At 31.9% G+C, this 25,377-nt stretch overlaps 1 protein-coding gene across 4 annotated transcripts; it reads left to right on the plus strand.

Annotated features, from left to right (window-relative positions):
* Positions 1–24,819, plus strand: LOC143059375 (uncharacterized). Of its 4 annotated transcripts, none has more exons than XM_076232865.1 (7): positions 1–156; positions 3,371–3,462; positions 4,029–4,282; positions 5,326–5,536; positions 6,576–6,725; positions 7,363–7,491; positions 8,575–9,054. In XM_076232865.1, exons 2-7 carry the CDS (start codon positions 3,378–3,380, stop codon positions 8,679–8,681), a joined length of 936 nt encoding a protein of 311 aa, XP_076088980.1. In that variant the 5' UTR covers positions 1–156; positions 3,371–3,377; the 3' UTR covers positions 8,682–9,054. The 4 variants fall into 4 exon arrangements, with proteins under 4 accessions (XP_076088980.1, XP_076088981.1, XP_076088979.1 ...); XM_076232866.1 differs by having other exon boundaries at positions 82–114; XM_076232864.1 differs by lacking the exons at positions 1–156; positions 6,576–6,725; positions 7,363–7,491; positions 8,575–9,054 and adding exons at positions 232–269; positions 21,842–21,979; positions 23,339–23,467; positions 24,692–24,819.
* The last annotated feature ends 558 nt before the right edge of the window (positions 24,820–25,377 follow it).

Consider the following 25,377-nt stretch of genomic DNA (forward strand, 5'->3'; position numbering starts at 1 on the left):
AACAAACTATACGTGTACTTCACGTTATCATTTAATGATTGGATATCTTGTATTGACATATCTACGATGTGGTTTTGTACAGGGAAACAATTAAACGTTTCATGTAGAGCAAAGGTACAGGCGGAAGTAAACAATTTTATTTAACTACAATCTAGGGTAAGGTGTTGTAATGATTTCTTATTAGTTACATTAATGTCTGAACTTTTGTTTTGATCGTGGTTATAAGAAACTGATTAGTATATATTGATGATTTGTACAGAGAATTACACGTAAAAAAAAATATATCAGACGATTGAATGCGAGGCTGAGTTATATGAGTTATCAGGTGTGAAATTCTTCCATTGATTACCTGAATCGTTTAAAAGCAATACACTTATTTGACATGACATAAACATCTGAATAAACTGCTTATCGTCCAAATCTTATTCGTCTAGACTTCCAACCACATAACATGATTATTACTATGTCTCTTATTGTGCTATTTATATTATTTGGTTTAAAATGTTGACAATTATGAAAAAGCTTAACCTTTATTGTTTAATTTTTTGAGTTTTTGCAGTTAATTACTTGCATGATTTGTTTGTTAAACCAACCAAATTTATAAGGTGAGCGTATTGAAAAAACAAGATAAATACATTTTGGAGTGTCAAGAACTCGTTGGAAGTACTTGATAAATTGCATGCTTATATTGGTAATTTTAAATTGGCATTTAAAAAGTCAGAATGTGAATATGTATGTTCAAAAACTTTTAGGTCATTTTTTAGTAGCAATACAAAAAAACTATGTCCATTGGACATGCTTCGATACTATATCTGCCCTTGAATTTTTACTAGATAACATGTTTGTTTCCCTTGGATATTCAAAGACTAAGGTTATCAAAATTCCAATGGGAACTAACTGTGCACCACTTATTGCGGACCTGTTTTTTGTATTGCTATGAGTTACACTTTATGACAAAAATCAGCAAAGACCCATCGAAACAACATCTGATAAACAAATTTAATAATACTTTTAGATATTTGGATGACATGTTGCCTCTCAATAATTACGACTTCAGGATTTATACTAACGAAACTTATCCTGTTGAGCTTACTTTAAATAAAGCTAATACTAACAATGACTGCTGCCCTTTCCTCGATCTTGATATCTATATCACTAACGGAAAGCTTAATACTAAAATTTATGATAAAAGAGATTTTTCATTTCCTATCGTTAATTATTCATTTTTAGATGGTGACGTTCCCTTGTCACCATCTAACGGTGTTTATATATCTCAACTTATACGATTCGCTCGTGTATGTAACAATGTTTTAGATTTTAACAAGAGAAATTTATGTATTACTGAAAAGTTATTACACCAGGGTTTTCGAAATCACAAACTAGTCAAAACATTGACTTAATTTTATCATCGGTATAAGGACATCATTCGTAAATATAGCTCAATATGCAGATTTCAGGTATTTCACATCCAATTTTTTTTGGGAAATATTCTTTATAAAGCACAAAAATGTCCGTATTCACCTCAGAAACTAACAAAACCTTTAAATAGACTTATTAAGAAGGGATATAGTTACGATACTGTTGTCAGGTCATTAAAGATTTTTATTTTGGCGTTAATATTGATTTACTTATAGGGTCTATGCATCGGAACTAAACAAACAGTTGTTGGCATGACACGGGTTGTTTATTCTTTAGTTTTCTATGTTGTGTCATGTGTTCTATTGATTGTCTGTTTGTCTTTTTTATATTTAGCCATGACGTTGTCAGTTTATTTTAGATTTATGAGTTTGACTGTCCCTTTGGTATCTTTCGTCCCTCTTTTATGTTCTTCTAATATATGTTATGATGGTATGATACGTAACCCCTAACAGGAAGGATTGTGCATTATATTCATATGATGAAATCATACTCTTTCAACCAGTTTAAATGAAGTCTGGAGCTGGCATGTCAGTTAACTGTTGTTGTTTATGTATTATTGTCATTTTGTTTATTTTCTTTGGATACATCTTCTGACATCAGACTCGGACTTCTCTTGAACTGAATTTTAATGTGCGTATTGTTATGCGATTATTTTTCTACATTGGCTACAGGTATAGGGGAGGGTTGAGATCTTATAAACATGTTTAACCCCGCCGCATTTTTGCGCCTGTCCCAAGTCAGGAGCCTCTAGCCTTTGTTAGTTTTGTATTATTTTAATTTTAGTTTCTTGTGTACAATTTGGAGTTTAGTATGACGTTCATTATCACTAAACAAGTATATATTTGCTTAGGGGCCAACTGAAGGACGCCTCCGGGTGCGGGAATTTCGCGCTACATTGAAGACCTATTTGTTTTCTGTTGTTTTTTTCTATGGTCGGGTTGTTGTCTCTGTGACACATTTCCCATTTCCATTCTCAATTTTATGTACAAAGTAGATTGTAATATATACGACAAAACACAATCTGTTGGTCTATTTTAGCTTTTATTATTCCAATAATAACGTTATTACAATACAATGTTATGATATGGGTTATGTTCTTCTAATGTATTTTATGATGTTATCATATACATGTAACACCCCAACGAAAGGGGTTGTGCCTGAATTTTATTTGATGAAAACGTAATCTGTCAATTAGTTTAATTAAGTTTTGGAGCTAGCATGTCAGTAACTGCTAGAAGTCCTTTGTTAATTTATGTATCATTTGCATTTGCTGAGTTTTTTTTTTTTTTTTGTTACTTATTCTGACATCAGACTCGGATTTTATTTGAACTGAGTATTACTATGTGTATTCTTATGAATTTTATTCTACATTGGCTAGAGGTATAGGCAGAGTGTTGAAATCTCACAGAACATGTCTAACCCCAGCACATAATCACACCCGTCCTCTCGCCGTTGTAAGTCTTGTATATTTTTATTTTATTTAAGTTCATTTAAATGTTTTGGAGTTAAGAGTGTCTTCCATTGTCAGTGAAATAGTACACAATTTAATTTAAGGGGCAGCTGATAACCATCTCCGGTTTCTGGATTTTCTGTCAAGCTAGAAACGAAAAATTATCAGAAACTAGAAAATCCAGACATAAAATTGAAAAACAAATTGGGCATGTGAGACAACAACTTGACCAAAGAACAGAAAACATGTTTTTTATACATTCATTTAGCACATCATGATTAGAAAATTCCTTACTGATGTCTCAAAATTATGAAATTGTATCTGTTAATTAAAATACACATTACTACCAAACATTTGTAGTGACATTATATTGTTAAAGTTTCCCTTTAAATTGAAAAAAACTCGAATATCGCAAATTAAATAGAGTACATACAGACAACAGGTAATTTAGTTAAAGAAATTTAGAATATTTTTGGATTGCAGTTTTTGCTTAACTTTCAGAGAGATCATGGCATTGAAAATGTCAGCTGCTGCGATGGCAATGATGTTGGTGATATCAGTCCATATCTGCCATGGAAAAACTCAAGTGACATGTATGTCTATTTCTGTTTTTTCTTATATGATTATTTGACGCATCTTCTATAAATTCAGTACTGATGATAAAATTTGAGGTCAAATACATGGTGCTTCCTGTTTAGTGTACATAAAGTAACATTTTAACATGGCGGAATAAATAGATCAATAAACACTCGCAACAGCAAAGTGAAAAGGAATAAATATTATTGTTTTAACTCAACATTAAATTTGTTATTTATGAGTGTAAATATCTTTTTTGTTATCTTTCGCCTTTCTTTTGTTCGAAGATCCAATAAAATAAGATATACCTTTGGATTCATTTATTTTCGTGGGTACCAATTTTCGAGGATTGAGACAAACTTAGTGGATATTTTATTTCGTTGTTTTGCCAATGCTACATAAAACCTTAAAAAAATAGTTGAGCATTTGTATTTGTGGTTTATCTGTTGCAACGAACCCACAAAAATTCGTACCTAATGGAAAATAAGGAATCCACAGTAATGTCAAATGTCTCTAATGTATCTGTATATAATCAAACGTTCCTTTCAAATTGAATATTTACTTTTGTTTTATATTTTATCAGATGCATTTCCAACTGATGCATGTGCCTCTGATCCATATCTTGTTGATGAAAATACCATGGTTTACATGAAGTTTGAAGGTGATTTCGGCAGCCAGGAATGTAGACAAATGTCATTCACAACTCCAAAATCTCCTTTCTATTCATATACAATGTGCATGAAAGAACTGTTTTACAGTAGCCCAAAGTGTCAGAGTAAAGTTAACTTTAAGAAGTATTGGTCTGACTACTACAGCTATGATTATAATAATGAGCAGGTAATATATATTATAATGGAACATCGTTTGTAAAGTTCATTTTGATTGGATATATATAGTGATGAATTTTCATGGCATCAATTCAGAATTGATGCTATGAAAATATACGTGCGAACGCAGACGACGTATAACAGATTTTAAATGTATGTTTTAACGTTGTTTCATTAGAATAGAGATCACTATGTTGTACAGGTACAAAATAAACGTAAAGAAAAGGTAGGACGAAAAAAACAATGAGATAAATATACCAGTCTTATATATATATAGTTATTACAGCTTAATGACGCGTGCTTAGGGAGGAAGCACCATTAGGGACTTTCCTTTTTGAATATTCCACGGAGCTCGGTATTTTTGTAATTTTACTTTAAACCGGTTATAACCCTTTGAATGTGTGAGGCTTGTGAAAATATCTTACGTCATTGGATTCACGATTGATGGCGGATAATAAATATTTCGTCAAATCAAATAGGTTTGATCATCATTTTCTTCTTTTCAAGTTCGTCATACGAAGTTATCAACTAGGCATTTTAATATGACATCACTGTAAATGTATACATGTATCGTGTTCTTTCTATTTTTTCTGAAAGACTACCATTTGAAACGCAGAACTTCGGGAATGTCCAGAGAGCCGACAACCTTGCTTCTACACATCTAACTTATTAAAATTACACAGCGACAAGATGTATTAAAGCACACAAGAATATTAGTCACGGTTGTGATAATAAATTTATTTGTGTTATCTTAATGCATCATATTTTTGTACAATAACAAAACTAAATTTGACCGTTTTACTTTTGACAAGCCATTAAATCTTTCGAATTGTTATACTTGGCTTCTACTTCAATTATGTTTTCGTCTTTGTCCACGTTTTGTTTTAATTTTTTTGGGTTTTTTTTCAACTTTAAATATATTTTTTTTTACTACTGGTTGTGAACAAGCGCTACAGCAATGACGCTAAGGCTCCTCTCCGTGTAATTAATTGCTAATGAAACCAGGGGATTTCATCATTTGTGTTGGTACTATTTCTTTATTTTTTTTTAAAGATATTAGGAGAAGACTGTTCTGGCAACTCATATAGCAGAATGTTTTCCCGATGTTTAACCGATGCCAGTCATGTTTCGTTTAAACTAAAAAAATCAAAACGTGAGAATAATGGTTATAACAGATATGATAACAAAAAACAACAGGAATTGATTCCAGACAAACTAAATGATACTTTTAGTTTTCAAATTGAAACAAAATGGGAATACAATTGTAAGTAACTTTTATTTTTATTATGTACTTTGGTTATTGAATTATTACGCTTAAACTGTAATAATAATAGTATTATAATAATAATAATAATAATAATAATAATAATAATAATGATAATAATAATAATAATAATAATAATAATGATAATAATAATAATAATAATAATAATAATAATAATAATAATAATAATAATAATAAATAATAATAATAATAATAATAATAATAATAATAATAATAATAATAATAATAATAATAATAATAATAATAATAATAATGATAATTATAATAATAATAATTATGATAATAAAGATGATAATATTAGTAGTATTATTGAAAATAGAATAGTAGATATTATAATAATAAATTACTAATAATAATGATAATCACAATTATAATATTAATAATCAAATAATAATAATAATAATAATAATAATAATGACAATAATTATGATAATAATGAGAAAAATAAATGTAAAAATATTACTAGTAGTTATAGTAAGGAAACATAAAGGTTACAAAATAATTGTGAAAAAAATAGAACATTGAAATATACCTAAAACATCATTAACAACAATTAACCAAACGCAAGGTCTGAAGATACCAGCCTCTTGAACTGATTGTTAATGTGCGTATTGTTATGCGTTTACTTTTCTACATTGGCTAGAGGTATGGGGGAGTGTTGAGATCTCATAAACAAGTCAGGAGCCTCTGACCTTTGTTAGTCTTGTATTATTTTAATTTTGGTTTCTTGTGTACAATTTGGAAATAAGTTTGGCGTTCATTATCACTGAAATTGTATTTATTTGTTTAGGGGCCAGCTGAAGGACGCCTCCTGGTGCGGGAATTTCTCGCTACATTGAAGACCTGTTGGTGACCTTCTGCTGTTGTTTTTTCTATGGTTGGGTTGTTGTCTCTTTGACACATTCCCCATTTCCATTCTGAATTTTAGATTACAACTCTAGTTTTTGTTGTATGTCGTTGAAACTACAATGCCATTAACTGTTACGACAAAGTGTATATGCCATTTATTTATATTTAGATGGCTTGGTTGGTGGAATTGCAGGTGGAATCGTTGGGATGTGTGTCCTCACAGCAGTAGGAATCTATTTGTGTATCAACTGTCGCCGTAGGAAACGACTTACAGGAAGATACTGCTGCGCATGTCCAACATACAGACCCAATTACTCAAGTGAGTTTGTTTTTTCGGGGTTTTTTTGTTCCGCTTGAATTCTGAAATATTGTATTTAGAATATGAACAACTAGATTTTTGTCCAATGTTAATTGGACTTGATTGAATGTTAAAAGATCCCTTTTTATACCATATTCAATGTATTACTATTAAATTTGTTTCTGTCATAAGTAAGATAAAAATGACTGCCACTGTTTGTCAAATAACTTTTCAACATATCGCACTATAAAAAAATACACGAAATTTATGTCTTTCTGTTTTTTCCTTTTTCGTAAATTTTTGAAATAATTAAAAAACATTCTAAAACATAAAAACGAAATCGAATGCATTCTGTGTAACTTTTTAAAAGCGTAGACCAAATCTATAGAATTGGTATTACACGTCCTAAACAAAGAAAATTCAACAAATAAAGTTGTTTTTATTTCAGGCTACGAGCAATCAACCTCAGTTCTTATTCTGAAACGAAACGACCACTCGAACTACAGTGAAAATTGTTATCATGATGGTTTCTTGATTTTTTTTCATGTATACACAAATTAAGAAAATTTGAATATCTCCAATAAATGTTGAAATGGTAAAAATGGTGGTCCAAACAAAATAAAACAGTACTGCTTGATGCAATATAAATCATTTTCAGAGTTCATGAAAGAAGGGTTATCCCAAGGTTTCTCTGCAGAATGTGCTGTAGCTGGTATATTGTTGTGTTCCTGCGTACTATGTAGACGACAAACACGTAATGGACATGAGTCAGAACAATGTGAAAAAGGTATAAAAATCAAAGAGCAGAATACAACCCAAGGCTCCCATTTGGTCTTCAACACGGCCAGAAAATACTTCACCCAGATGCAGACTTTAGATGGACCCTAAACAAAAATGTATACTCGTTAAGCGAAAATGGATATCAAACTAAACTCCGAAACATATAAATGATTTTTTTTTAAAAACATTACCAACAAATGCCACTAAAAAATGCCACTAACAATGCCTAGAATGTAAACTTCCAAGTGAAGCGTAATATATGATTTAAAACAATGGAGTATGGTGTCGGTTGGAATTTCACACTGTCTAAGTACTGTTGTTGATTAATAATTTACATGATGGTTCATTTTGGCACAAAGCCTCTTTTGAATCGTTCAAATTAATAAGGTGAACGTAAACTGAGAACACCATGACAATCAAGCAAAAAGGACCAAAAAAACAGTATAAAAAACATAAAAAACCAAATACGACTGAGTAACAAGAACAAAATGAAAACCTTTCGCATCCGTTTACTTGTTCATGTTAGTAAAACCTGGTGTTATATCTAATTTCATTGATCAAAAAGGGGGGAGTTTTGTTATAAATGAGACGATTCTTGCAAACATAAGTTCAATGTGAAACAGATGCCAAAACATTTGATATAGTACTATCCAATAACAATATAAGATCAAATGAATTTCCTCTCAATATATACATTTCTAGCAACTAATATAATGCATTAAAAGAAGAACCGCAACATCCATTACAAAATTTCAAAAAAGTTATGAATGTTATAATTTTTCTGTAATATTGCTGCACATAACTACTCTGGTGTCAACGAGTATGTTTTGTGTGTTCCTTTTACAATATACGTACTTTTAGAAAGTTTTCACCATTCGCTGTAGACATGCTAGTTCATTTAGGATGATACTTTTGCGATTGACTGGTCGGTATCATTAAATTGCCAAAATAACATAACCACATTTAAATAAACCGATTATTAATTGTTTCTCTTTTTTGTTTGCGATCACTACATGCACTAAAATAACTCATTTATTCATAATACAGATGTATGTCGAATAATGCATTTGTTTTTTATATGTATTTTTAGTTACCATGGGAATTGATTACACCTCGTCTGATGCAGAGAATAAATGGGAAACCGTTAAGGGCTTGCAAGATCCAGACACAGTTCCTCTTATTCAGTGTGACAACTAAAGTGGCAGACGACATATGAAGATCAGGACAAGAAACATGAATTGCTTGCAAATAGAAAACATTAGTTTTTCCGTAATGCAAATATAATCTAAATGAATGAATATTGAAAATTGCAAAAAAAAGCATTAAAAATCTGATTTTCAAGGTACATTCCTAAAATTGCACTTCATTTAAAATGATTTACTTGAAAGCTATCAATCAACAGAACAATTAAAAATAGATTGATATTATCCTGACATTTTTGGTACACGCATTTTCCACAGAAAAAAATGTGTGTTGAACCAGATTTCATAGCTAGCTAAACGTTCCAATTGTACGACAGCGATTTTTCTTTTGTATTGATTAAAGATGACTGCAGTGATGTTATCATTAATCAGAGTTTAATTTCGAATATGATTAATAACATGTTCCACTTAGGGTTGCCACGTTACCATCCCTTTACCTAGACTTGTTTGAATGTGAATTCAAAATACCATAACCAACACACTGATAACAACTTGTGGATCGAAACTGCTGTGTTCATTTTTTAGCCGATCGAATATAAGTATATTGTATGTGTTTTTATTTTGTCTATAGTTACATGTGTACTTTTATTGTAGCCCTCTCTTTTTGTCAATTTTTCGTTCAACTCTGAATATAAAAAAAGAAGATGTGGTATGTTTGCAAATGGGACAAGATCCACAAGAGACCAAATGACTCAGAAATTAATAACTATTGGTCACCGTGCGGCCGTCAACATTGATCAAACCCAATACCGCGAAGTCTGCTATGTGCGGGATACATTCAGTCCGAAAGCTTTTACTGATTTAGTATCATTGAAATGGACATGCTGAGAGTTTTAAGTTTGTTGCACAATTTGTGATACATAACTTGCTTCCAAATCAGTTTCAGCGTACCTTTGTGGTTTCAATATCTTTAAACTTCGCTGTTTATTTTGCTTTCTCATAGCAGGCGAAAGATATATCAAAAGGATGATTAAAATGCATTTATAAGTCCCAAAGAAATTTACAACCCAACGTTTATAAAGCAAACACAAAAAGACAACACATGACAGACTCTACACAACACTACATAAACACATATTTATCGACCTAAAATATAAGTTGCCAATCCCGGTGCTCTCCGTAAACAGATCCTGCTTAACATGCGACACACGTCATGCTACTCATGTTGAATTCAAATTCGTTGAGGAGTCTTATTCGGTAATGATACAATTGAGTGAAAAGGAACAGAATTATAGTGACGATAAGTTGAACATATCTGTGGCCATGAGTAACACATATTTTCCATAACGATCATCCATCCATCCATCTGGAAAATACAAAAAGGATAACTTAAACCAGTAGAACCGTTCTTGTCAGCAGCAATTCTTTTTTAAGTAAATTATGATTAGAAACTCGGGTTCTAAGGTATGATATCAACTTGGAGATATATACTCATTATATAGATGCTGCTCGAATGTTGCTACTTTGTACAAAAGAAAGGGAAAGTTCACAATTTGGAAACTGAAATCATCCGTTATTCTCAATTTTATATCTAACCAAAACGAATATGTTCGTAGTATCTATTATGGTTTTGATTTGTTCGCAATACCGTTTGGAATTTTGGGATCATCAATGCTCTCAAACTTGTTTATTTGGGCCTTTGACTTAGACATAGACATAGATCATGTAAGTGACTAAAAGAGATAATTAAAAAAAAATCCTGAATCTATACCATGCTACTGATAGATATTTTCCAACCACTCCTTTTTGTCTTTTATATAAATGAAGAGATAAAGCAAAATTAAACATAAACGGTGCTTTAATTAAAGGTTAATAAGACATTTACTGCTGCTTATAAGATAATTAACATGACTTGGTGAGGACTATAAGTATGCACAACCAAAATGAAATATTTCAAGTTGGTAGTGAATAAAGCTATAGTATATGTATTTATTGTATGGTCTTATTACAGGTATGCATTTCATATAAAATCCTTTACCTGTATCACTTTAAAAAAAATTACATATACTACCACCACACCAGTGACATCGCAGAAACTTATTTCATCTGTTTTTCTTATAATGTATTTCTTTGTTGTGCCGTTCAACCATTGTACCACTTTTAGTGCAGCATAAAAGAGGGACGAAAGATAGGAAAGGGACAGTCAAACTCATAAATCTAAATCAAACTGACAACGCCGTAGTGAAAAATGAAAAAAAGACAAACAGACAAACTATAGTACACATGACACAACATAGAAAACTAAAGAATAAACAAAACGAACCCCACCAACAACTAGGGGTGATATCAGGTGCTCCGGAATGGTCATAAGACACTCGTCAAATGTATGCTAGTCAGGAGTCTGTTTTTCAGTTGCTGGAAAAAATATGGTTAAAAAAAATGGCATTTCATTGTAATATAAAAATAAAGCGTTCACATTAAATAAAGCTGTCTCATTTGCAATCATACCACAACTTCCTCTGTCTATTTGACATTATTCGCTATATTGCATGTTCACTATAGTTCATCAATATTAACTAGGTTAATCTCAATATTTAGCTTTATGAACTACGAAAATTACCCTTGCTTAGCACTTATTACACATACACTGATTGTTGAATCTCCGAAACACAGTAGTTTTAATCTACCATTTCACTATGAAATATGGTTCGTCTATTTCTTCCCCATGAATAGAATTAGTATAACATAAAAAAAAATGAGCAAAACATGTCTTTTTTATTATTATAATAGAAAAATGCAGGTTTCGATATTTTACAATACAAATGTTATGATAAAGGAAGAGACACTAGAAATTAAAAAAAAAACAGATGTGTTACAATGAAGCAGTGAAACAACAATTTTAAAGGGATTAATCAAAAGCATCGAAAACAAGTTATCAATTGTCATGTTTTTTTTTCAAACACTGTTATAACAGTAGCATAAAAATTAACAAGAAACATAACACATAGATATATTTAAAAAAAGAAGATCTGGTATGATTGCCAATGACACAACTATCCCCAAGAGACCAAACTAACACAGAAATTAACAATTATAGGTCACCGATCGGGGTTCAACAATGAGCAAAGTCCATACCGCATAGTAAGCAATAAAAAGGCCCAGCAATGACAATGTAAATCAATTCAAACAAGAAAAGTAATGGCCTAATTTTTATATATAAAAAAAATTACGAAAAACAAATATGTAACATATAAACAAACGACAACCACTGAATTACAGGCTCCTGACTTAGGACAGACACATACATGCAGACTGTGGCGGGATTAAACATGTTATCAGGATCCAAACCCTCCCCTTACCTGGGATAGTGGTATAACAATACAACATAAGAACGAACTAAATAAATCAGTTGAAAAAGGCTTAAGGATGTTTGCTCCTGCATTTTTTAATTTTTTGCCAGATTTTCGAAATCCTCTGGTTTTATCCATGTATTGTCAATAAAACATTTTGCCCACTAACGACTACTTTTCTTTTCATATTTTTATTACATAAAGTTTAAAAAGCCATATTTCAAAATTTAATAAAATTCTTGTTATTTTTTCATAGTTTTTGAAACGAATAAGGTAGCAATGTTAGATATATGAAAAATCTAGAGAGAATTATTTCCCGCCAAATTTTCAATGGCTTATATCTGGAAAACGAACACACGGACCCTTCATTTTTTTCTACTATTTTAGTTACTTTATTTATATACTATCAATTTACAATAGTCTCTTAAAAAGCTTGTTATTTTTTAACAGAGTAGCGAACATCCTTAAATCATTAGATGGATGAAAATGTATTGAATATCTTTACTAACAGACTAACTTGATTATTCCATTTATCGTCGGGCACTTTCGTAACCCCTATCTACTTCATAGATAGACAAACCATTCTCTACATCCTCGCCATGCGTATTCACTGAATCAGACTTTCAATTAATGATTGTTATCCATCATTTTCTACTTTTGAAAAATGCCTGTACTAAGTCATGGATATGACGGATGTTGTGCATTCGATTGGTGTGTTTGAAAACAAAACTTTACGATTTCAGCTTTCCAATTTTGAACTTTCCATTTCTTAGTAGCAACATTCCAGTAGCACCTACATACGATTGATACGATATTTCCGTGTTTGCATTTCCTATGATCATGATTTTCTTGATAAGGGGTTGCTGCTCACATGCAAGAAAGCTATTAAACCAAGAGTTCCAAATGGTGAGTTGAAATCATTCCTTCGTAAATTTTACGGACGCCATCACGAGTTGGTTGACCGTTATGGAATAACTGTTTCACAAATGATATCAGATATGTTCCTTACGTTGTAATTACAATCCCATTTCCATTCATGGATGAGACCTACCGAATTAGATTATTTACCAGAATTATTTTCACATAAACAACACGACGGGTGCCACATGTGGAGCAGGATTAGCTTACCCTTCCGGAACACATGAGTTCATCCCTTGTTTTTGTTGGGGTTTGTGTTGCTTATTTATTAAGTTTTCTATGCTGTGTCATTTATACTATTGTTTGTCTGTTTGGTTTTTGTTTCATTGTTAGCCATGGTGTTGTCAGTTTATTTTCGATCTATGGGTTTAACTGTCCCTTCGGTATCTTTCGTCCTTCTTTTATCATATGATTTTGCCATTGGATTTTGGACTTGTCGTTTTGAATTTCCTCGGAGTTCAGTATTTTGTGTAATTGTACTTTGTATCTGTATCATAGTTATTTTAACTTTCAACAAACACACTATACGTGTATTTTTATGGATATCTTTGACAATATGATATTTTGTATTTACATATCGACGTAGTGGTTTTGTAAAGGGAAATATTTCAACGTACCATGTAGACCAAAGGTACAGGCGGATGTATACAATTTTATTTTAACTACGATCCAAGGTAATGTGTTGTAATGATTTCTATTATTTGTATTATTCTCTGAACTTTATTATTGATCGTTGTTATAGTATGATAGTACTTGACAAGGGACTTTGTTTGCCAATAGTTCTAAGTACCTGTTTTTAGGTTGTTAATGACATGAGCTAAAGTATTTGAATATTGTATGTATTTTTATTGTGATTTTGTTATGTCAGACAAGGATTTGAGAAGCATTATGGGTGTATGGCGATTACATGAAAAACTGCAAAAAACATATATGTCAGATTTCCGATTGTGAGAAATATATTAACATTATTCGATGTGAAAGAAACATCGCAATAAAAATAAACAGAACTAGAAACTGTGAAAATATCCTGAATTTTTTTAAAGATCAGAGATATTGTGTTAAGATTGAAACCCCTCGTTTAACGCAAATGAAATAGAGCACATATCCACTACAGAACATGTGTAATTAGGTTAAAGGAATTTTGACTTTCAGAGAGCAAATTATTGAAAATGTCGGCTTCTGAATTGGCCATGATGTTGTTAGTATCTTATGGAACGCCAACACTGTCTTGTTATGACCATTTTCATTATATGATGTGCATTTACCTTTATATGATGTCCAATTGTCATTATATGATGTGCAAACACCTTTATATGACGTGCAAATATCCTTATACGATGTGCAAACATCCTTATATGATGTACAAACATCATTATATGATGTGCAAATAGCATTATATGATGTGCAAACATACTTATATGATGTGCATCTATACTTATTTGATGTGCATATATACTTATATGACGTGCTTATATACTTATATGATGTGCTTATATACTTATATGATGTGCAAACATACTTACATGATGTGCAAACATTTTTATATGATGTGAAAACATTCTTATATGATGTGCAAATGTACTTATATTATGTGCAAAGATCCTTATATGATGTGCAAATATACTTATATCATGTGCAAATATACGTATATGATGTGTATTTATCCTTTTATGATGTGCAGTTACCATTATATTATGTGCAAACATCTTTATATGATGTGGTTGGGTCATTATATTATGTGCTTGTAATCTTATATTATGTGGTTTGGTTTACTTCATTATATGATGTCGACACGTCATTATATGATGTGCTTTCGTCGTCCTTATGGTCAATGAACATGATTACGATTATAATGATTACTGTCTACGTCATAACTGATTCCGATCTGCTTCTGTAAACTATAAACCTGGCTCAAATATGTGTCCATCACTAGCGAGAGTGCAATTAATAGGAAAAATGAGACAATGCAATTTAACAAAATCAACGTTTCAAACATTTCAGACGGAGATAAAGATCAATTAATACATGATCTAATTAGAGAAATTTGCGGCTGTGGCGAAAATATGATAAAACAAATGCTCAGGCTCTTTATAGGTTGCTATTTGGGTTTAGGAAAGGCTACGTGTTGCAGGTCGTACTTTGATTTATGAGTGTTTACTATTACAAATTATGACTTGGATGGAGAGTTTTCTCATTGGCTCTCATACCACATCTTCTTATTTCTATTCATTGCAAAATACATATAAAATGTTATTGAATAATATGAATGGTAAGATGTATAATGTAGTGTTACTCCTCCAAAACCATACAAAGTCGGAAATATTTGTGATATGACGTGTACATGTAGTGTTTTGTACTTCCTTAATTTGTCTTTTTAACAATCTTTTTTCTACAGAAAAAGCCAAAATATCCAAATTCGGAGACTGCATGCTTAATCCACGTACTACCCGCGAAATGCAAAATGGTCAGGTTTGGTAATGTTCACATATTTGTATATACAGATTGTTTATTTTCAACTTATTTAAATGGAGATTTTTTTAATTGCTAATAAAATTCTCCAACTTGAGTATGTCAACAGATTTGGAGTGGCGTCAACGGTTTCTGAGATACAGACGGGTTGATTCCTGTTGAAGTGCTTTGGATTTTATTTTTCATTCGATTAGATGGGATTTTTTTCATTGTGAACTCATGTGAACTCATTTTGATCCTTTTCGGTAATGTCAAAGGATTTTACGTAGTTCATACGGTTATTTAGTTAAAAGGGCAAAACAAAAACTAAACAACTGAAAATTACACTTTGCCACACTTTTTCAATTAATGGGTATTTGATATTTTATTTTCCAACAAAGATGAATGGGGTGATGCCCGTCTTTTGCATTATGTTCCTGGGTTTTCGTCTCTTTAAATTCTTACTGTGTCCACCTTATTACTGTGTCCACACTCTTTGTTTCAACACATGCCCAATTGTTCCGCGATTTCGCTGGCATCTTCTAGAAATTATAATTCGGAATACTTTGCTTGCTTGTGACAATGGTGTTCGACAAGGAGAAAACTTATCACCTTTTCTATTTTCTTTACTTTTATTGACTAACAAAATTTCTTAGCGAGTACAAATACTACAGGACTTAACAGAACTATACCAAAAGATCTGGAAAGAGAATTAGAAAAATATCTTAATTTGTTTAATACATTGTGTCGAGTATTCGAAAACCAGTCCTGAAGAAGCTTTGTTCATTTTTAAAAAAAAACACAATATAAACACATGCGTTTGTCCTCCTGACTAAAGACTTTTGAAACCTCTCTCTCTTGTTTTGTATATATTGTAAAGTTATTATTGTTATCTCTGTACTGATGTCATACATTGACTTTATGAGAGAATAAAGATATATATTTAGAGGCCATAGTTATACCGATATGGATGATTGCTTGGTTAATAGTTAACGCCACTTTCATGCTATTTCGTGGCGGTGAGTTTATATTGGTGGAGGAAGCCGAAGTTCCCAGAGAGACCATCCGACCTTCGTTTAGAAAACAGACAATTCTGGTCAATTAAGATAGGAGTTGAGCTTACCTGCCACATGCGGTATTCGAACTCACACACCTAAGTGTCGACAGACTAGTGATACAGTAGTTCGACTATTCTTACCACTCGACCAGCGAGCGTCCATCTCTTTCATCAGAAATGGTGTAAAGGAGATATGGAATGAACTTCAACTCGGTGTATTTCATTTGCTTTCAGCTTTTTATTATGTTTTCGTGCATATATTTCACAACTTCAACATAGATGGTTATGGATGTACATGTATGCTTGATGTGCAGCGGCAAATTGATATGCATATTCGTACAAGTCTTAGAACATGTTACAGCTATTTTCCTAATGTATGTAGTTAAAAGGTTTGGTTGGCTTGCTTGCTTTGTTTGTATAAATGTTTGTTCAAGCATTCAATAACATCATACAAGCTGAAACCCAGCCTATCTGTTGATTAGAATTGTAAAACTTAATTAAAATGCATGAGCAAACAGTTATAAAGACAAAGCAATCAAGCCAATCAAACCTTTAAACTACATGCGTTTGGAAAATAGCTGTAATGTGATATGAATATTAACCCTGTTTTTTACTAGACCGACACCCTGAGCCGGATTTGCTAGTTCACAAGGTAACTTTCCGAAGGAAGACATGTCACCTTGCCCGGACAAATTCTTCTGATTTTGAGCCGACCAGCTTTTGCTCTTTTGCCGGGTTTCTCTACAGATAAGTTATCAAGATATATAATAGCCAATTAAACAACAAAACTCTGAAAAGCCAAAATTGCCCCAAAAGGACCTTTACTACATATAGAGTATACTCAGACACATTGCACTATTTATTTTTTTAAATCTATTATAGTTTCCAGGATAAACGCAAAATATTTAAAGCCGCTGCCGTAAATCTTTAATTGGAAAAATTCAAAATACATCTCTCTTTCTGTAAGAGAACAACAGGTCTCAGTAAGCAATACATAAATGCAGTGTTTACGTTGATTTAAACATCAATCTGATTAGATTACAGGTATTGTGTGTTCAAGCTTTGCTTACGCCGATCTAAAAACGCTCAATTCAAGACCATTGGGATTCTCTGGTTTTGTCGGATTGATTCACACCTTCAAAAATGTGAAGACTGAAATTTCATTGGCTGATGTAATATTAACCAGGACAGAAAGTAAAACAAAGTGTTGACAGATCCTTGTAACCAAAGCTTAGACAGATGATCTGTACATTATATATTAAATGTAGTAATCATTTGTTAGACACCGACTGTAGTGTGGGTAGGAGCACGGGTATTTCCTTTCCTTGATGGACTTTAATAAAAAAAAAAGAACATGGTTATTTTTTTTTTATTTCATTATTGTTTAATTTTTCCCTGATTTTAAATGGAAACAATCTATTTCACTTCCCTTCTGAAAACATAAAATCTGTTTCAAGAAATTTGGAATCAAACATTTACCAAAAATGTTGCCCCCCCCCCCCCCCCCCCCTCACCAAAAAATTAGTGGCTTCTCACAAAACCTTTTATATTGCGGGTTACTGCATGTGGTGGTGCTTTCGTGGTAACATGTTCGCATATAGTGGGAGAGGTCATGGGTTCGAACTCCAGCCGTGTAAAATCCAAAGACTTGGTTTTTTTTATAAATGAACAAAGCTTATTCAGGACTGATTTTCGAGTACTCGACACAATATTTTAAACAAATTAAGATATTTTTCTAATTCTCTTTCCAGATCTTTTGGTATAGTTCTGTTAAGTCCTGTAATATTTTTACTCGCTAAGAATTTGTTTTAGTCAATCAAAAGTAAAGAAAATAGAAAAGGTGATAAGTTTTCTCCTTGTCGAACACCATTGTCACAAGCAAGCAAAGAATTCCGAATTATAATTTCTAGAAGATGCCAGCGAAATCGCGGAACAATTGGGCATGTGTTGAAACAAAGAGTGTGGATACAGTAATAAGGTGGACACAGTAAGGATTTAAAGAGACGAAAACCCAGGAACATAATGCAAAAGACTGGCATCACCCCGTTCATATCTGTTGGAAAATAAAAATATCAAATACCCATTAATTGAAAAAGTGTGGCAAAGTGTGATTTTCAGTGTTTTTTGTTTGTTTGTCCTTTTAACTAAATAACCATATGAACTACGTAAAATCCTTTGACATTGCCAAAAGGATCAAAATGAGTTCATAATGAAAGAAAATACCATCTAATCAGATGAAAAATAAAATCCAAAACACTTCAACAGGAATCAACCCCTCTGTATCTCAGAAACCGTTGACGCCAATACAAATCTGTTAACATACTCAAGTTGCAGGATTTTATTAGCAATTAAAAAAATCTCCATTTAAATAAGTTGAAAATAAACAATCTGTATATATAAATATGTGAACATTACCAAACCTGACCGTTTTGCATTTCGCGGGCAGTACATGGATTAAGCATGCAGTCTCAGAATTTGGATATTTTGGCTTTTTCTGTGGAAAAAATATTGTTTCAAAGACAATTAAGGAAGTACAAAACACTACATATATACGTCATATCACAAATATTTTCGACTTTGTATGGTTTTGGAGAAGTAGCCCTACATTATACATCTTACCATTTATATTATTCAATAACATTTTATAAAACAAACCATCTCGCCATATTATGCATGAGTAGATAATTTTATAGCTTTTGTTATGAAATATTTTTAAAACTGACTGTGAGTTCAATGATATATAGATATAAGAAGATGTGGTATGAGAGCCAATGAGAAAACTCTCCATCCAAGTCATAATTTGTAAAAGTAAACACTCATAGGTCAAGTACGACCTGCAACACGTAGCCTTTGCTAAACCCAAATAGCAACCTATAAAGAGCCTCAACATTTGTTTTATCATATTTTCAAGCCAGCCGCAAATTTCTCCAATTAGCTCCTGTATAAATTGATCTTAATCTCCCTCCGAAATGTTTGAAACGTTGATTTTGTTAAATTGCATTGTCTCATTTTTCCTATTAATTGCACTCTCGCTTGTGATGGACACATATTTGAGCCGGGTTTATAGTTTACAGAAGCAGATCGGAATCAGTTATGACGTAGACAGTAATCATTATAATCGTAATCATGTTCATTGACCATAAGGACGACGAAAGCACATCATATAATGACGTTTCGACATCATATAATGAAGTAAACCAAACTACATAATATAAGATTACAAGCACATAATATAATGACCCAACCACATCATATAAAGATATTTGCACATAATATAATGGTTACTGCACATCATACAATGATATGTACACATCATATAAGTATATTTGCACATGATATAAGTATATTTGCACATCATATAAGGATCTTTGTACATAATATAAGTACATTTGCACATCATATAAGAATGTTTGCACATCATATAAGTACATTCGCACATCATAAAAGTACATATGTACTTCATATAAGTCTATTTGCACATCATATAAGTATATATGCACATCATATAAGTATATATGCACATCATATAAGTATATATGCACATCATATAAGGATGTTTGCACATCATATAATGATGTTTTCACATCATATAATGATGTTTGCACATCATATAATGATGTGTGTAAATCATATAAGGATGTTTGCACATCATATAAGGATATTTGCACATAATATAATGACAATTGCACATCATATAAAGGTAAATGCACATCATATAATGAAAATGATCATAACAAGACAGTGTTGGCGTTCCATAGTATCTGTCCATATTTGCCATGGACAAAACCCATTGACATGTATGTTGATTTATGTTTTCTGCTTTCTGCTTTTTTGTCGTATCTTCTGTATATTCAGTAATGATACATAAAGTAAGATTTGACTTCAAATAAATGTTAAATGTACAGCAGATCTTCAATTTTAATTGAACGAGATAATAGATTAATGAACATTGAGTAAACATCAATTTCAATTCATTCATTCATTTGTGAATGACCTTTTTGTATCTTTTGCCTCTCTTTGGTTCGAAGATCAAATAATAATATGACAAAACCTTTAATGTATCGAAGTTATCTTTCTCTAATCAAACGTATGCTTTTTAGCTGAGTATTGACTTTTTCTATTTCACATGTTCCATTAGATACATTTCCAACTGATTCGTGCGTCACTGCTCCGTATCTTGTTGATGACAATACCATGATTATCATGAAATTTGAAGGTGATTTTGGCGGTCAGGAATGTAGAAAAATGTCATTCACAACTCCAAAATCTGCTTTTTATTCATATACAATGTCTATAAAAGAACTTTACTATAGTAGCCAAAATTGTGAAAGTACAGTTTACTTTAAAAGGCGTGGTTCTGACAACAGCTATGCTTATAATAATCAGGTAATATATATATATATTATTGTACAGGTATAATTTTTATATGTTTCAGTATAGATAATTTGTGGAATTATACAGCAAACAGAGATAAATTCACAAAAAAATCTTTAATCTTAGAATAAAGTATAAGTATAAAAAACGGTCAAATCTGGTGAAATTTAGGTTTCTCTATTCAATCTGAGAATTTTTTTTATCAAACATACGAGGTGGGAGTCTTTACAAGTACTAAAATTGAAAAAAAATTGTATATCGATGAAAAACGCTTTTGAAGTTTTAAAGTCGTGTGTAATAGCGTTTTAAATAGCTATAAAAACTGAAAATGACAATGCGCATTTGTGAAGATTTAATCAGATGACAAATAAAATTACGATAAATAGTTCACAAACACTTGTATTTTAATAATTGTTGTCTACTGAAACGGGGCCTTCTTCTTTAAAAACACGGTCGATTAACCTTTTCAATGATAAATTTATTTCCTTCTGTTAAAGATATCAGGAGATGGCTGTTCAGGAAACACATACATGTTATATGGCAATTACAGAATGTTTTACGAATGTGTATACCATGCTAATCATGTTGTATTTGAGCTGAAAAAAACGCAGGAAGTATTTCCAGAAAAAGTAAATGACACTTTTGAGTTTCAAATTGAAACGAAATGGGACTATAATTGTGAGTACTTTTATTTCTGCTATATACACGTACTGTAATTATTAAGAAAAAAAAGAAAACGAAAGACTATACGTCAATGATACAGCTACACATGCACACAAATAACAACTAGAGGTCAACATAGAACCATTACCAGCAGAATATAATCGGTTTAAATGTCATGTGTAAAAAAAACAATGTAAAAGATAAGAATTCATGCAGAAACTGTAGAAGATGTGTAATAATTATAATAATAATGAAATAATAATAATAATAATAATAGAAATGTTAGTAATGAGTATGCATCATCTACATGGTCTGACACTTGCATAAGTCATGATGTCGATGAAATTAGGTTACTACAATGCCATCAACTGTTACGTCTTAGCTCCTATACCATTTATCATTCAGATGGCTTGATTGGTGGTGTCGTTGGGATGTGTGTCCTCACAGCGGTGGGAATCTATGTGTGCATCAACTGTCGCCGAAGGAAGCAACTAACAGGAAGATACTGCTGCGCATGTCCAACATACAGATCCAAATACTCTAGTGAGTTTTTTCTCTATTCCCTTCCAGAGCACCTGGTTTCACTCCCGGTTTTTAGGGAAGTTCGTGTGGTTTCTTATTTATTATTTATAACTGTTGATGTAAATGTCCCTTGGTTTTTTTAGTCTTTGTTTACTCCTTGGTTTTGATGGTTATTGTCTATTCCCCTTGAATTCTGAAATAATTTGTAATATGGACATTTGATCAACTCGGTATCTGTCGAAAGAACATTTGATTTGTATTGAATGTTTATTTGACCCTCTATGTATATATATTCAACATTGTTCAAGTGTTTATTGTTGAAAGTGTTTCGGCTCTTTCTAAGATAGACAGTAATTGTGAATTATCTTACCAAATTGACGCTCAACTAAAAACATTCGCATATTTGTCTTTCTGTTTTGGATTAAATGAAAATCAATCGGACGGATTGGTATAAAACGACAAAACCGAAAACAAATAACGTTGTTTTCATTTTAGGGTACGAACACTAACATTAATCACAGTTCTATAGATTCTGAAACAAAACGACCACTCGAACTAAAGAAATTGAACTATAAAAGTCAACTGTGACTGCCTATGCTATCTGTGACAAAGCTATACAAATCTTAATAACATGGTTAGTTGTAGCATAAAATGCAATTATACGAGCTGAATGCTTCTTTTTACCGTCCGAAAAAGGTGTGTTTTCAAAGCATCGGTCGTTCATATATTTTCATTATTTTTTCTATCAAGTAAATCCTCGATCCATGCAAACTGAGCACCAGTTAACGTGTCTACAATCGAATAAAATTTATAAAATGTCGTGGTTTATGACAAACGTATTTTTTAATATTGATAAAAGGATATGTTTTGCTTCCATATACGAAATGAAATAACCTCATTCGTGTACTAGTAAAGACAATAATGTGGCTAAAAGAGGGACGAAAAATACCAAAGGGACAGTCAAACTCATAAATCTAAAACAAACTGACAACGCCATGGCTAAAAATGAAAAAGACAAACAGAAACACAATAGTACACATGACACAACATAGAAAACTAAAGAATAAACAACACGAACCCCACCAAAAACTAGGGTTACCTCAGGTGCTCTGGAAGGGTAAGCAGATCCTGCTCCACATGCGGCACCCGTCGTGATGCTTATGTGATTACAAATCCGGTAAATAGTCTAATTCGGTAGGTCAAATTCATGAAAGGGAAGGGGATTGTAGTTACGACGTAAGGAACATATCCGATATCATTTGTGAAACGGTTATTCCAGAACGGTCAACAAACGTAATTTAAATATCTGCGTATGTGCGATAATATTTGTAAAAAACAGAATAGGACAGTACTGTTTAATACAATATTAATCATTTTCAGAGTTAATGACAGAAGGATTAGCTCAAGGTTTCTCAGCAGAATGTGCTGTAGCTGGTATATTGTTGTGTTCCTGCGTACTATGTAGACGACAAACACGTAATGGACAAGAGGAAGATCAATGTGAAAAAGGTATACATACCTTAAATGGTGTGAACTTCCTAATACAACGTATATATGCTCAAAATGAGTATGGTGTAAATTAAAAATTCACAAAGTTTACGTGCTGTACATAATTAAACTACTGTTTTATGGTGATCAAACGCTTCTTTCGACTTGTGTAAAATAGACGCAAAAGATACGAAAGGAACATTCAAACTCATAAGTTGAAAATAAACATAGAACGCCATGGTATAAACATTAGTTCAATGCATCATGTAATAGAGATGCCTAATGATTGATACATTACTAATTATACATGTAGCTTCATCTAATATAATGATGTGTCCGTGTTGATTTGTGCAGGTGACTGACCATGCACAGCATCATTCAGTCGACACATTGACATAGAAAATATCAACACTTATTACATTGTTTGCAATGAATTACATTGATTTCCCAGTGACAAAAAAACCCGATAATATCAAATATGAATTATAATTAAACGTGGTTATTCCACTCCTCTGACGTCTTACAACAATAGGCGTTGTCAAAACGTCGATTACATCGGATCAGAACAAATTGTGAATGCGTAGAAACAAATATAGTTCTTTACATTATCTACTTTGACATCATAAAAAAAGCCTTTTGCCAATGTAACAAGAAGATTAACTAATAAAACAATTCAAATATCGAAAACTATTCAACTCGAACAACACTAATAATTAACTCATGCGTTACGCGCCTTCTTGAAATAATGCGTTGTTCGTTCACTCGTTCAATAGTTTTCTCTATTTGCATAATTCGATTCGTTATTCTATAACCGATTATTTTACATATTATCAAAATGCTAGCAAGTTAAATGTTTGTATTTATGTTTGCTCAAGCATTGAGATAGATTTAAATCTAAAACAATATAATGGCGGAGTTAAACTAGAATACATTATATTTAAATTTGATTGGACATGATTAAATAATCAAATTTACCTATCTTCATGTTTAACACCGCATACTTCTATTGCTTGCATATATCAATCTTAATTACAATGCTTGAGCAATCTTTTATACAGACAAACCAAACCAGCCAACCAAATCTTTAGTTTGATAGCATAAGGATAACAGCTGTAATAATCAATTTGAAGTGTGGATATTTTCTATGTTATTTAAATTGTTTCTATTTTTTTAGATCTCTAATTTTAAAATTATCTGTGTATACTGTATCATGTCTATAGCATTTGTTTCTAAAATGTTTTATAGTAATTATGGAAACTGATTACTCCTCGTCTGATGCAGAGAATAAATGGCAAACCGTGACGGGCCTGAAAGATCCGGACTCAGCTCCTCGTCTTCATTGTGACAGTTAAAATGGCAGACATCTCAAGATCAAGACAAGAAACATAATCTGTTTTCAATAAAAAAAAAAACCTGCATATTCATTGATTTTACACTCTTCTATATTAATAATTGCAAGAGAAATAAGTGTGAAACAAACCTGAGCAAGGCAAATTCCGAAATTGGCAGTCCATTGACAAATGACAAAATCAACTACTTTCAATTAACGGGACCGAAAACCTACTGATATAGTTTTGACTTGGTACAGGCATTTTCTTTTGAATACATGCTTTTTATAGCACGATATAAATGTTTAATATTAACGAACGGAGTCTTATGTGTTGCTTATCTTCACTATTTGTTCGGGGAAAGGATAATTAAAAAAAAAACACAAAAAAATACTATTACCAAACTCTTTATACACATAATCACAAATATAAGCCCATTTGTAATGTTCCAATTGTCGTAAGCACAATTTTTTCTCTAATCTGACCTACCAAGTTAAGATTGATCACCGGGTTTATAAACAACGGATTTCGTAATTAGATCAGAATCTGCCTACCTTTCAGGAGTACCGGTACTGGGAAAATCCCAAGTTTTTATTTTTGGTT

The sequence above is a fragment of the Mytilus galloprovincialis genome, chromosome 14 (assembly GCF_965363235.1).
Source record: "Mytilus galloprovincialis chromosome 14, xbMytGall1.hap1.1, whole genome shotgun sequence".
Classification (NCBI taxonomy): Eukaryota; Metazoa; Mollusca; class Bivalvia; order Mytilida; family Mytilidae; genus Mytilus; species Mytilus galloprovincialis.